A 15,169-nucleotide genomic window follows, 5' to 3' on the forward strand; every position below is an offset into this window, starting at 1 on the left:
ATGCTCCCTAATTAGAGCCGCAGCGGCGTTACCGGGCGGAGGTCTCATTTTGACAATGATGGAAGATGAATGAGAAGCTTGTTTGCAGACAAAAATGTGAGCGAGCGAGGACGCAAAGCGCTTCCTTTTGCTTGCCTCCGGCGCAAGCTGACTCAGTTTCTCCGCTCGGCGTTTGTGACGTCACCCCCGACTGGAGGTCATGTGATGACATTGGCGCACACGCGCTCCGGATGGCCTACGCCGAGCGGGCGTGTTTCCAATGCCGCCGGTGACATTTACTGAGTTAAAGGTTAATGTTAATCGCCGCTGTGTGGCAGAGATGCATCAAAGAACACGTGCGACCGAGCGGCACGCGTTTGTTAAAACGGCAGTGGAATCGAAATAACAAAAAATATTGCGCGTCTGCAAGATTTTTTTTAAGACTTGCCTTGTTTAAACTGATTTTTTTTTTAAGTATAAGTTGATTTTTCTTGGAAAAAATAGAGCATTGTAATTTTTTTTTCCAAAGTAAAGTATTGCTCTCACCCAGCCCCGCCCCCCCCACAAAAATGCAACTTTCATTAAAAAATATGAAACATTACTCTGTTAAGATGAGCACAATTCATCCGACACGAACATTTGCTCAAAAACAAAAAAAATGGCTTTGCTCCTATAAGATTGACTTCCCCAACTCTCCCTCCCATATTGTCATTGACTTTTTCTTGAAAAAGTATATCAATATATATTTTTTAATTTGGTGCAATAGTTTTATTCTTTAAAAGTGAAAATGATGAGGAAAAAAAATGTTGTTGCAGACGCACAACTTAAAAAAAAACATTAAAAAAGTTAAAAAAAAAAATTTCATCTGATGATTTCTGGGCTTTACGTGAAGCGAAATGCGTCTTGTTGTTCTTTTACGTACACGAATGAACGCTTCCTTCCAAGATAGGACAACATCCGCGCCCCACCGATCACTTGATCTCTGCTCGATGACTCGCACATCGTCACACAACTGTCGTCGGGCGCTACTACTGCACAATCGTCCCCTTTCATTTCAGAAAAGTCTTTCCATACTGACATGCCGTCTCTTTGTTTATCGTCATTGCTTGTTATTGCGATACTCGTGTGGCCTGTACTATTCATTCATTCATCCATCTTCCGTACCGCTTGATCCTCACTAGGGTCGCGGGGGGTGCTGGAGCCTATCCCAGCTGCCTTCGGGCAGTAGGCGGGGGACACCCTGAATCGGTTGCCAGCCAATCGCAGGGCACACATAGACGAACAACCATTCGCACTCACACTCACACCAAGGGACAATTTTAGAGTGTTCAATCAGCCTGCCATGCATATTTTTGGAATGTGGGAGGAAACCGGAGCACCCGGAGAAAACCCACGCAGTCCCGGGGAGAACATGCAAACTCCACACAGGGAGGCCCGAGCTGGAATCGAACCCGGTACCTCTGCACTGTGAAGCCGTCGTGCTAACCACTGGCCTACCGGGCCGCCTGGCCTGTACTACCGGAGACAAATTCCTTGTGCGGTCTCCATACAAGATGATTCAGATTCTGATCCTGCTCTCCAATAAAAGAAGATTGGATACATTTGGCCGTATGCTTGAAAGAGCCAAACGCTGCTAAAGCTAAAGCTAAAGCTGTTGCCCCCGCGACCCGGCCCCGCATAAGCGGTAGATGATGGATGGATGGATGGATGGCTTGAAAGAGAAAGGACAGTGTATTTGCTATTGTTTCAGTTGGATGCACTCACATCTTTTTAAAACAAAGCTAATTTGGCGATTCAAATGGCTCTTTTGTTCTACTCCGACATTGAGCGTTGCGAGGACCGCTTCTTTTTCTTTCTTTTTGTTTTGCTTCGAGTATAAACACGGGTTCGGCGGCAGATGAGGAAGATGAAAGCGAGCTCACGCGCCTCGCCGTCCTCCGATGGCTGCGACAATTGCGCTAGCTCGACAGAAGGTGGCCTTTTGGGATGGAGGGGGCGGGAGGGGTGGGGGGGGGGGTGATATGACAGAAGGCTCTTTGTTTGGCCGGATACGTCAAATGGCTGCGATTGTTTCCATCCGGGGTTCATCTGTGAATTCCTCGCCCTGCTGCCAACACACAAAAGTCGAGCAGCACAATCACTCGCAACTCAGGAGACAACATCGGCAAACAATCGCAAGAGAATGCAAAGAAGCATAATCATATGCATATGAATCCACATATTGGAGGAATCAACTCAGAATTCAACAAGATTAAAGTCCTTTTTTTTATCAAAGAAAAGTCCGAGTGCACACAAACAGATGGAGTTTATCAAAAAAAATTAAATATTTATTTAGATTTTTCTCTCCTTTTTTTTTTTCAGTTTTCCATACATTGAGGTTGACGTGAATTTTAGGTTGTCGGTATAAGGAGGGATGCGGCCAGTTCATTCGTTATACCTGTAAACCTCCTTCCCAGTAAAGTGAAAAGTAACAATCCAAACCAAGAGGAAACAGGACGCAAAGTTAACTTCGGTTTTGTACACACACAAAACAAAAATGAGGAGATAAAATTGGCAATTCCATGAGACACGCTGTGTATCATTTGTGCCTTCAAGTCTATGGAAAAAAAACCCCGCACAATTTGCAGTGTCCTTCCTCCAAAAAAAAAAAAAAAAAACGCAAGAAGCCATAGAATTGTTTTTCTTTTTGCTTTTTTACACACCATCCATCTCACATTTTTAATTGAGCAAAAGTGTTCATAGAAAAAAAAAATAGAAATATACTGCAGAGTCAAACTCACGCAGCTGGTCCCTTTCTTTCTTATTTGTCCTTTTTTTTCCTGCCTTCCAGTGAAAATATGTACGAATAAATAAATACATAAGCAAATAAATACATAAATATCAACACCCTATTTAAAAAAAAACACAATTTTTTGAAGGGGTGCCTTGGCCATCTGCAGCATCCAGTGTGGAAAAAAAACCCCCAACCAAACAAAGCTCAAATGATGTCACCTATCTGAGGGTGAGCACTGAGTGAACAAAAATATAGGGACACCTGGGTTTTTTTGGGGTGTTTTTTTTTTTTTTTTTTAAAGTCAGTTAGCTGGGCAAAGTAAAGTTGAAGTACTCGATTGTGGCGCTCTAGTGTTGGACTGTTTTTCACCATGGCAGTCCTGCTGTTTTCTTGCTCACCCCCCCCCCCCCCACCCCCCCGTCCTACTTTTTCCAGGAAGCGCCTTTGATGGAATCAGTTGTTATCCGACGCAACCGGACATGCAGTTAGCTAGCTAGCTTTGCCCAATTCCCCAAAAAATGCATCATCCCTTCACATGCTCCATTGGCGTGATTTCTTTAGAGCGCCTCGTTGTTGGCCATGAGTGCGCACAGATAAAGAGAGCGGAGAAAAAAAGGCCAACATGGCTGCCTGGCCGCTTTAGAGCGCTTTGTTGTGGCGAGGTGGAAAAATACAATCTGGTGGGATATTCCAGTCACAGAAGGCTTTATAGGGCGGATATATTTTCATGGCTCACCAACGTAATTATGCGTAGGTATCCGAAAGTTGCAAGAAGAAGAATAGCATCGGGAGTAGTCGGGGGGGGGGGGGGGGGGTAGTGTTGTATGGCCATTTGGTAGTTGTCGTTGTCTTATTGCACCGAGCGGGATGAAATTGGAGGACCAGTTACAGGCCAGCGATGTCACTGGTGTCTGGAGGGGCCCGAAAACCATCTGAGGCCGTGACAGCCCAAAGACGTTGACTGAGAAGGACAATCAGAGCGAAATGGGGTCCAGAATCCTGCTTTGCCAAGCAGGCTTAAGACTCCATATTTTCCAGAGATGCGAGTCTGAGTTTGAATTGTTTATTTGTGCATGACGATTGAGTTGCGATGGGACTCGCTTCTCACCTGTGACGCTGCTGATGAGAAACCAATATGGAAAAACGCATTTTTGGCTCCAGTCCGACCCCGAATTGATGAAATGGTTGATGGATACTTCAAAAGACTCCCGAAGTCTCTCAAAAAAAGCCAAAACCGGGTCGGGGGAAACCAAGTGAGACGACGAGGAGGTCTTTTTGGCTGTCTGTGCGTTAGGAGAACACAGGACGAAAGAAAAAGGAGATATATCGAAGCAGTTTCTCTGCGGGACGGGACGCGCCGCTAGGACCCGTCCTCGTCGGGTTTTCCCGGCGCGTAGTAGCCCGCCAGCTGGCGGAATCGCGGCCCCCAGTCACTGAGGTACGAGAAATCCTGCTCGGACGTGGTGGACAGTGTGTGGATGGAGCTGAGCGACAGCGCGGGCGAGCTGGCGCCCTCGAAGGCGTACGTCTGAAACGAGTCATACGGCGGCACCGACAGATCGGCGTCGGCCTGCTCCACCTTTTTGCGGATGTAACCTTTGAAGAGGGAGAAGTCGGCGGCCGAGGCGTGCTCGGCCGCCCCGCCCGCTAAGCGGCTCGCCTGCAACCACTGCGGCAGCGTGCGGACATCCGGGACCGATTCGACGCCGGCGGCGGCGGCGGAGCTCTTGGCCTCGGGGAAGTCGTAGAGGTTCCTGAGAGCGCTCATGTCGTACGCCTGCGTGTCCTGCTCGCCGCCGCCCTCGTCGTTGTACTTGATGACGTTGTCCCGCATGTCCTCCTCGTCCTCGGCCATCCGCCGGCCTTTCCGGTGGCGTTTGAGGGTCAGGATGAGCAAGACGAGGACTGGAGGGACGGTCAAAAAATACATCGTTAGCCTCAAGTACGGAGGTTTGAATCATCAAACATGAAACCTTGAAGGGGACTCGTTATGGAGAAAGCGATGCTTCGCATAGCAGGGGCGGGCGAGTTTTTTTTTTTTTTGTTCAGGGGCCACATTTGATGGTTAAAAAGACAAGACGGGCTGTGTGTCATTCGTAGAGGATGCCTACATAAAAGATGCGTCATGATCCCGTTGCCCGTTTGCCGTTTCCTCTGCCGGCTGGGTCGAGTGGATGCGCGTATTGCATTTATCTCGCTCCGTTGTTCTTTAGAAACTTTGTATTTGTTTTTCAAATGCCTTTCAGGTTCGGCTCCTTTTGAGGCGCTCGCCGGATGTACTTGTTTGACTTGCACACTCAAGATTTGATCCTTATTTTTACTTGAGCATCCATAAATGATGATGTTTATTTACCCTTCCTAACTATAAACTCGGCGGCCCGGTAGTCCAGTGGTTAGCACGTCGGCTTCACAGTGCAGAGGTTCCGGGTTCGATTCCAGCTCCGGCCTCCCTGTGTGGAGTTTGCATGTTCTCCCCGGGCCTGCGTGGGTTTTCTCCGGGTGCTCCGGTTTCCTCCCACATTCCAAAAACATGCGTGGCAGGCTGATTGGACACTCTAAATTGTCCCTAGGTGTGAGTGTGAGTGTGAATGGTTGTTCGTTTCTGTGTGCCCTGCGATTGGCTGGCAACCGATTCAGGGTGTCCCCCGCCTACTGCCCGGAGACAGCTGGGATAGGCTCCAACACCCCCCGCGACCCTCGTGAGGATCAAGCGACTCGGAAGATGAATGAATGAATGAACTATAAACTCCTCTCCTTCTCTCTTGCCTCTTGGCTTGAACTAAGTGGCGGTTAACATTCACTTATCCTTCTCCTGCCGGCCATAATATGAAACCAACAATCCATCCATGCGTTTTTAAATCCGCTTCTCCTCATGAGGGTCGCGGGTGTGCAGGAGCCCATCCCAGGCAGTCGGCGGGTTACGCCCCAAACTGGTTGCCGGCCAGTCACAGGACACTCGAAGGAACATCTGCACCACAAAGTGCACTCGGCGTTGTCCTTATAGACTTTGCTAACCCCCCCCCCCCCCAAAAAAAATAAATAAACTGCCCGGTGCATGATGGATTTTCCACTGAGCGCCGCCATTGAAACTTTGATTTGCGAAGGCACAGCAGGAGGCTAAGGGGCGTTTTTTTTTGTGTATTGTCAGGTTTTCCCATTTGAAATGCATGAGCATTGATTGTGCAGCCTCGCGCCCCCCAAATATGCTTTAAATGACTCAAAAGGAGGGAGGCATGAGCTTGATATCAATACTCATTCAAGCCTGAAGAGCATCAAATTGTGAGGATGCATCGGCGCTTTAAATGAGAGGCAAGAGCACAGAGATGACTACTTAATTACAATGTAATTACACTTTCATTGTAATTACTACGTAATTACAATGAAAATAAAATGAAAAACCATGACAAGTCCAATGTGCGCTTTGGAAAATAGAAATTAATGCGGGGGTGGGGGGGGGGGGTAAAAAAAGCGAAATAGTTGATAGCCGTCAAGCTCCCATGTTAGAAAACAGCAAATTGTGCAAAAAAGGACTGAAACATTTCATAGTTGGGATGCATTTTAGGCTCCTACTGAAATTTTACCTGAAAGCCAAACATCCCGAACTCTTGGTGAATACCATACACTGGATATGTATTGACATTTCAAATGTTAGAGCACAGCAAAGGCTGGCTTCCCTGCCATTTTTCTCGTTTCTTCAATGTGACATTCAAAAGACTATGACTCTATAAATATTTGTTTTGTTTGGTAAGACATGTTGTTTATCTTTCGCTTGCTGTTTTAAGACGCTACAAATCATCTGTTGGAGTCGAACGGCGAAACAATTATAGGACGGCGGCAGAAAAGAGATCCTTACAATGTTCGGGAATCAATTCCGGAAATGCAGGCGGAGATGAAACGACCACAAATGACATGGTGGGTTCACCCCCCCCAAACCCCTCCCCCACTCCCAGACGGAGGAACGCGCGGCGTTTGATACGGCGACCCCGCCGACAACGAGCACTAACACAAAGACAAACGGCACACATGCGCACGGCGCGGCCCTCGCATCGGCTGTGTCCGGGGAATTTGCATGCCGGCGATGTTAGATGGTAGCCTTGGAAGTTCAAATCCTTCCATCATTTGCCTTCTGTCCCCAGAGGGTGGCTGCCAATCATCTTACAAAATACTGCATGACACTACAACCGAAAAACAAGCACGATAATAACTTATTTTATACTGTACTATATATATTTTATATACTGTATATATATATATATATAGCCTATCCCAGCCGTAGGCGGGGGACACCCTGAACCGGTTGCCAGCCATTCGCAAGGCACACAGACGAAAAAAACCATCCACGCTCACACTCATACCTAGGGACAATTTAGAGTGTTCAATCAGTCTGCCATGCATGTTTTTAATACGTGGGAGGAAACCGGAGCACCCGGAGAAAACCCACGCAGGCCCGGGGAGAACATGCCAACTCCACACAGGGAGGCCGGAGCTGGAATTGAACCCGTGACCTCTGTGAGGTCGATCTATCCATACATTCATCCATTTATTTTCCGATCCGCTTATCCTAACAAGGGTCGTGGGGGGTGCTGAACCAACCCCCCCCCCCCCCCCAACACCCCCCCTAGAGACAGGATCATTTTGGTGATTTCTTGGGGTCCCTCAAAGATGAACTTGTCCTCATGATTTTGGGGGTCCTCCGGAGCTTGTTTGACTGAACCACACGACATTATGATGCGGCCACGACAGAGAAATCGCCAATGCTTCGAAAAATCTGCTGTTTTTATTATTATTATTATTATTTATTTATTTTTATGTGAGGCGGCCCGGTAGTCCAGTGGTTAGCACGTCGGCTTCACAGTGCAGAGGTACCGGGTTCGATTCCAGCTCCGGCCTCCCTGTGTGGAGTTTGCATGTTCTCCCCGGGCCTGCGTGGGTTTTCTCCGGGTGCTCCGGTTTCCTCCCACATTCCAAAAACATGCGTGGCAGGCTGATTGAACACTCTAAATTGTCCCTAGGTGTGAGTGTGAATGGTTGTTTCTGTGTGCCCTGCGATTGGCTGGCAACCGATTCAGGGTGTCCCCCGCCTACTGCCCGGAGACAGCTGGGATAGGCTCCAGCACCCCCCGCGACCCTAGTGAGGATCAAGCGGTACGGGAGATGAAGATGAAGAAGAAGATGTTTATTTTTATGTGTCCATTCGGGGATGATTTTGGCCATTATCTGGGCTCCTAAAAAAGAACAAATTGTCCCAGAAATTTTGTGCGATTTCCACGATATTTCCTACTCTTTGGAATACAATCATCTCAGCCATTTCTGATAATGGTCACCATTAGTATAAAAGGTGTAAAAAGTCACTTTCATGCTCCCTTAAAGAGTCTTATGAGACGAAAGGGAGCCTGACTGTACTCGGAACGTGGACGCCGCGCACCAGTTCTCGCTGATAACATCCAATCACTCGCCTCTCACATTGCACGCCGGGCTCCACTGGGAAGGCCGCGTCTAGGACAATTGTGTTTATTGTTCTCCGCCGTGAATGGGCCGAATTAATTGCCACGGGGTCCGGGGAGGAGGAGGAGGCGGCGGGGATGGACGGTCGCGTGGTAAATTGAGCCGCGCACCTCCGCGCATATTAACACGGGCGCAAGTGCGTTCAATCCTAATGAGGCGAGTGTCAGCAGGGAAAAAAAAAAAAAAAAAAGCTCTCTCAACTCCATCGTACGTGCAGATGCTTGTTGTGCAAATAGACCGGGCGCGGAAGATTTAACCTTGTGACAAACCCGCGACCAGAGCACGCCGGCTCCGCTGCCTATTAGCCGCACAGACACTACTGAATATAGATATTGGCTATTGGAAAGGCCTTGGGGAATACAAAAGTAATCCATTACTGTCATGTATGATATTTATGCAGTAACAAAGTCATATCACGAGTTCTTTCTGATACTTTGGGAATATTATTGAAGCGATTGGCTCCAGCAATGCATCACATCATCGGGCCCACGAGACAAAATTAGACAAAGTAGATTGTGGAGTGAAACAATCGCTAGCAGGGGAATTTCTTTCTTGTGTTCGGTGGTCAGATCAGAGTTTAATCTGTATTCCAAAGGATTTATTTATTACTTTCTCACCACCACACTTTTGCAATACATTTTTCTCTTACTGTGTATCCTTAGCTCAATTATCAATTGTACTTCAATTTATTAAAAAATAATAATAATGGCATACCAATAATTGGAACATATATTTGCAATATAAATGTGTCTTTCCTATGTGTGTAAATTAATTTTTCTATGTTGATAATTTTATACCTGGTGTATAGTCTGGGAGTATTTATTTATTGGACATAAATCAGATCAAATATTCATTCATTCATTCATCTTCCGAAGCGCTTGATCCTCACTAGGGTCGCGGTGGGTGCCTGAGCCTATCCCAGCTGTCTTCGGGCAGTAGGCGGGGGACACCCTGAATCGGTTGCCAGCCAATCGCAGGGCACACATAGACAAACAACCATTCACGCTCACACTCACACCTAGGGACAATTTAGAGCAGGGGTGTCCAAACTTTTTGCCAAGGGGGCCAGATTTTATGTGGTAAAATGTCGGGGGGCCGACCTTGGCTGACATTCTTTACATTGAACAACAATATTGTTCAACAAATTTTAGTAAGCCAGTCTGTTTCACATTTCCATTTTTATTTTAATTTCAACAATCTTAAGAATTTCTTTTGGTTCATTTGAAACAGGAATTTGAAATATGACATATCAGTCAATATAAACACGGAGTGATGTCTTGTTAACTCGTGAGTGATGCCCCCTAGTGTCTAAATGCTATTACTCATTTAGTGAATGCTATTACTCATTTAGCCACTAGAGGGAAGCAGTACTCTATGAAACATCACTCACCAGTCTACGAGACCTCAGTCAATGCAACACGTGTTCCATTGCGCCTAACCTGCGGGCCAGACGGCACTGATTTTATGACGAGGGCTGAGGGCCGGATGAAATTCGACCGCGGGCCGGATTTGGCCCGCGGGCCGGACTTTGGACATGCCTGATTTAGAGTGTCCAATCAGCCTGCCACGCATGTTTTTGGAATGTGGGAGGAAACCGGAGCACCCGGAGAAAACCCACGCAGGCCCGGGGAGAACATGCAAACTCCACACAGGGAGGCCGGAGCTGGAATCGAACCCGGTACCTCTGCATTGTGAAGCCGACGTGCTAACCACTGGACTACCGGGCCGCCATCAGATCAAATATTTAGATTTAAAAAAAAAAAAACTACATCTTGCTCTCGATGAAAATATTAATCAATCATCCATAAAAAAAAGTAATTTAAAAAGTAATAAGTAGCGTATTATCCTACAGAATGCATTCCGTTCAAATGCCAGAAAGTAGGAAGATTACATTTTCAAAGTAATTTGGGTGATTGTGTGACTCGAGTATCCTTAAACTGAAAACATTCCAGTTTTGCATTGTTCAGTCAAAGCCCTGAAACTTGATCAAACAATTGAAAACTGAAACGAATCTGTATTGTATCGTCTTATTTTGCAAACTGAATATCTTTTCCCAAATCCCCCATCTTAACTTCACCAGGAAATTTTCCACCCGGTTGCAAAGCCGACCGGCACTGGTGCTGCGCACTCCTCCGCGCAGCGCCACACATCCCCCTCCCAAGCCAATGTCGCGATAAGCACTCCTGACAAGAATGATAATTTGCCCCAGGGGGGGGGGGCTGTGCTCGTCCGAGCCGGAAGTTCATCGCCGGCAGATGGGGAGTTAATTGCACTGGAGGCACACAGATGCCGCGGCGTCGGCGGCGTGGATTCAATGAACGGATGGAGGAACGGATTGTTTGTCAAGTAATTAGGGGGGGGGGGGATTTGCTTTCATTTTGAGCCAACAATTGATGTAACAGAGAGGCGGTCCCACCTGAGGAGAGCGGTGATGCCTGCTTTAACTGCCGCTGTTTGTGTGTGTCGACGAGGTACGTGCTGCAATCGTGCGCGCGACATCGGAGAGTAATTCATCCGTCCATTTTCTATTGAGCGTGTCCTCATGAGGCTCTTTGCCGATCGCAGTTGATTTTGTGCGAGAGACCGGTCGGATAATATAAAATCTATTTCCCCCATTGAAAGGATTTCAAATGCCATTCATCTGTTCCAGCCCTTCCCAAAACATCACAATGTGATGACCCCCCCCCCAACTCCACCCCCCAGCAAATAGCCCTGACGTATTTTAAATTACTTATCGTTGCTGTCGATGTCCAAATATTGTCAAATTCATTTATATAGACAAAAGTGATGTAAATGGTTGTTCCCCGCTTCATCTGTTAATTTTGACGCATCATTTAAAGTGGTAAAAATACATTGGCATTCTAGAAAGCTACTTATGTCAGAGAAAAGTTGCAAAAACATCGACTTCCCGGTTCTGCAGACGCCATGTTGTTTGATCTTCACCTCTACTTTACATCTGGATGCTTTTCGACAATAACGAGTGATAATAGCACTGGAGTCAAAACTGCACGCACACTGCGGTACATTCATTGTCATGTACCTTTAAGGGGCGTGGCCTCACAGATGTTTACAATACAATGTTTGCGTCTTGCTCCATGCTTCCAGCTTGCCCACTGTTTTCATTTGTGTCGCTGAATGTTTGCTCGCTCATCACTTGAATTTTGGCTTGCAATAAAATGCCCGCCCACCCCCCCCCCAAAAAAAAACAACAGCTTTATTATTTATTTAGATTTTTTTTTTCCCCTAAAAAAATACAATTACAAATTACATCAATAAAAAAAAGTTACTTGGGGCTTTTCATATATATATATATATCCATCCATTTTCCGAACCGCTTCATCCTCACGAGGGTCGCGGGGGGTGCTGGAGCCTATCCCAGCCGTCTTCGGGCAGTAGGCAGGGGACACCCTGAATCAGTTGCCAGCGCATATATATATATATATATATATATATATATATATATATATATATATATATATATATATATATATATATACTTTCGAGCAGCCTATATATATATATATATATAGGCTGGGGCGGCCCGGTAGTCCAGTGGTTAGCACGTCGGCTTCACAGTGCAGAGGTACCGGGTTCAATTCCAGCTCTGGCCTCCCTGTGTGGAGTTTGCATGTTCTCTGCGTGGGTTTTCTCCGGGTGCTCCGGTTTCCTCCCACATTCCAAAAACATGCGTGGCAGGCTGATTGAACACTCTAAATTGTCTATAGGTGTGAGTGTGAGTCCGAATGGTTGTTTGTTTCTGTGTGCCCTGTGATTGGCTGGCAACCAATTCAGGGTGTCCCCCGCCTACTGCCCGAAGACAGCTGGGATAGGCTCCAGCACCCCCCGCGACCCTAGTGAGGATCAAGCGGCTCGGAAGATGAATGAATGAATATATAGGCTGCTCGAAAGTGCTTTGCTGAGGCACATCACTCCGTTTCCTACCAATCAATCAGCCTGCGTGGCATTAGAACGGCGACAAAGAACCACTCCCTCCTTGAAACAGATAAGAGTCTCCTTACGGAAGATGCATAGCAAAGCAAAAGGGCAACAAAACAAATAATTGCTCATATGTTTACATCCATTACGGTAATGTGAATATCCAACACGCTGATTTAGTGAGTGTGCCTCTTCTATTTACGCATGTATTACGTATTACGTATGTTTAGTTCCAGATTACCCCAATAGATTTGAAATTTTACTCCCCCTGTTCATTGTGGATTGTTCATGTTTTTCATTGTCTTTAGGGATTTTAATCGGTATACAGTATATATTTAAAAAAAAAAACGATTGGATCATTTAATTTCTAAAAAAAACAAACTTTTTTTATATTGAGCTTTTGTGCGTGACACCATTTTGATTATGGTTTCACTCCCTACAATAAGCTGCTTCATTTTCCCTCGTTAACCATTGATTGTGAACAAAATACATATTTTTAAAAAGTGCATAATGTTAGTTCAGGAGTGCCTAATAAAGTATCCGGTGAATGTAATCCCCCGTATATGTTATTCGCTGTTGCTAAAATGGTAAGGTGCCAGTAACGAGTCTAAAAGCGTTTTGAAAATAGCAAAAACTCCTCGAGGGGTCTCAAAGTGCTCCATTTGTGCATGTGCTTTTTGTATCAAGCTTCCCAAGGCTTGCCATGCTTTTGATTTTTGTGTCTTTGAGCTCATGTGACTGACGGCAAACAACACAAACAGAGTTGCCTTTAATAGCCAGCAGAGGATGCATCTGCCCCGCGTTTGTAAATGCTTTTAAGAAGGGGATGAATAAGTGATGCTCTGCTCCCCGAGAAGATGTTCCGCTTAATGGAGGCAAATTCAGTACAAGTCTCATTAGGACGAGCTCTTTTACAAGACACGGATAGCGGTGTGAGTCACGCTGGCAAAGCAGCGGGGTGTCGCGTCATCCATCATTTAGGTGGCGCCTAGCGCTCGCTTCTGGTATGAAGAAACGCCGAATCTCACCAATCTCCGCACCTAACGCGAGCTTGGACGAGCATATGTGTAAAGTCTTGTCAAGCGGGTTTATCCTTACACTCAATCTCAATAAGAAGGAAAGCGGGAGGTCCCAAATGCCATTGACATTGTACTGTTCCTTCTAATTCGTCCGACTTGGCCACCAGGGGGCAATATAATAGCTACGCCATAATTGTAAATACACAAAGAAGACAATCTCTTCAAAGTAAAGATACGGTTGTATGAATTGATTTTCGGATCAAGAGTATACGCCGGTGCTTTAAGGGTTATACCCGGGGGTGCGCGTAAGCAGTGCTTTTCCTGCTTTTATTTTGAAAGTGTAAAGAGTTGACACTTCACTAAGCACGTTCAAAGCATATTTATTATTTATTAGTATCTAAGCATTTCAAAGCTTTTGCAGCAGCGAGAAAAATCGCAACGCTCGAATTTCTGTCCTTATGGGAGAGTCTGCTGCTGCATATTGCAACGCAGCAAAGAGTCAATGGGGGGAAATTAGGGGGGGAAAAAAACAACAACAAACCAAAAAGACTCGCTCGGCCTTGAAAAACGGAAAAGACGCAAACGGCGCTTAGTCATACATTCACGCAAAGACATTTTCCAAGTTGTGCCTCGTGAGCTGAGAGCACACATGCCGATAAACGGAACAAATTTGGGCAGGTACCCAATCAAAGGCGGCAGAAGGCTCAATTGGTGGATATCTCATCAGCGAGTTTATTTGATGTTTGTTTAAAGCTTGGCACGCACATATCAATAATCGGGACAAATTGGAGAATGTTCGCCCCCGTTTGATCAAACTCAGTAAAAGCGCGATTATTGGATGGCTAATCTTTTGAGATGACGTCGAAAGATTATCACGTGGCGTGGTGTGTTCAGGGCAGTGGTCACCAACATGGTGCCCGCGGGCACCAGATAGCCCGTGAAGACCACTTGAGTAGCCCGCCAGTGCCTGGACATTGTGATTTGCTAGTAGAAATTATGATTTAAAAATGCAAACATTGGCAGTACTGTGAGACATTTCGAAACACGATCAAAGTCTGACAATTTAAATCATCAAGTATTAAAAATAACACATCCTCATATTATTGAAGGTATTTTGGACAAATATGTTATTTCAGACGTGTATCAATTTGGTAGCCCTTCACACAATCGGTACACATGAAGTTGCTCTCACCCTCAAAAATGTTGGTGACACCTGGTTCAGGGGCATGCATGCATGCAGACAATCATGTCAAATTCAAACACCCCCCACCCCCTCCCCTACCACCATTCTGATTAAAATCAGCAAAATCCCGATTATCGGATGTCTCGAAGAGATTATCCCGTCTGATTGTGCTATCGTGTGGAATGCGTGAAAAGTGCTCGGCTCGGTAACCGGAAAAGCCGTAGAAACGACCGTACGCGGTTCAACATTTACGAGCACAAATCCTCCGCGGTTGGGTTTTAATTTCTTCAAACGTTTGTGATGATCGTGACTGCAATAAAAATCACTTGACACCAACTATGTTTCCCACCCCCCCCACATCGTGTGTTAAGAAATGTGAGTGGACGGCATTAGTGCAGCCCCCTGATCGAGTCATCGAGTCCACTGCCCCCTAGTGGCCTGTCCTCATGAAATGTGCTTCCGCATCCATCAGCCACCCATTTATCCTCCGATACAAGCCGTATATTCATGAGTTACCTCTGCCCACTTACCTATGAGGATGAGCATGCACACCAGCAGTGCTATAAGTGCCCCCGGGCTGAGCGCTGCGCTCATGACGTAGGCTGTGGCGTTGCAGGACTGGATGGTTCCCGCTGTGAAAGAAAGAAGGAGAAAAAAACAACAACACCAAAAAATTACATCGGGGCAAAAGGCATGAGTGACTTCAGTGGACACTGATTAAAGTCATCCAGAGCGGAAGAGTGAAGTTGTGCAGTAGATGACAGCTTTGACCCC

General features: G+C 46.2%; 1 protein-coding gene and 1 long non-coding RNA gene across 6 annotated transcripts in view; one reads left to right on the forward strand and one right to left on the reverse strand.

Moving 5' to 3' along the window:
- Positions 1-2,279: 2,279 nt before the first annotated feature.
- The window catches only part of LOC127608076 (cadherin-22-like), a 185,671-nt gene continuing 172,781 nt past the window's right edge, over positions 2,280-15,169 (reverse strand). For all 5 annotated transcript variants that reach the window (XM_052076964.1, XM_052076965.1, XM_052076966.1 and 2 more), the window contains 2 exons: positions 14,926-15,027; positions 2,280-4,657 (listed from right to left, as the gene is read on the reverse strand). In XM_052076964.1, the coding sequence (XP_051932924.1) occupies positions 4,113-4,657; positions 14,926-15,027 (647 nt within the window). In that variant the 3' untranslated portion in view covers positions 2,280-4,112. The remainder of the gene's footprint in view (positions 4,658-14,925; positions 15,028-15,169) is intronic.
- LOC127608118 (uncharacterized) overlaps positions 10,090-15,169 on the forward strand; it is a 321,393-nt gene continuing 316,313 nt past the window's right edge. The window contains exon 1 of the long non-coding RNA XR_007964185.1: positions 10,090-10,728. This is a non-coding gene — a long non-coding RNA (uncharacterized LOC127608118). The remainder of the gene's footprint in view (positions 10,729-15,169) is intronic.

The sequence above is a fragment of the Hippocampus zosterae genome, chromosome 9 (genome assembly GCF_025434085.1).
Source record: "Hippocampus zosterae strain Florida chromosome 9, ASM2543408v3, whole genome shotgun sequence".
NCBI lineage: Eukaryota > Metazoa > Chordata > Actinopteri > Syngnathiformes > Syngnathidae > Hippocampus > Hippocampus zosterae.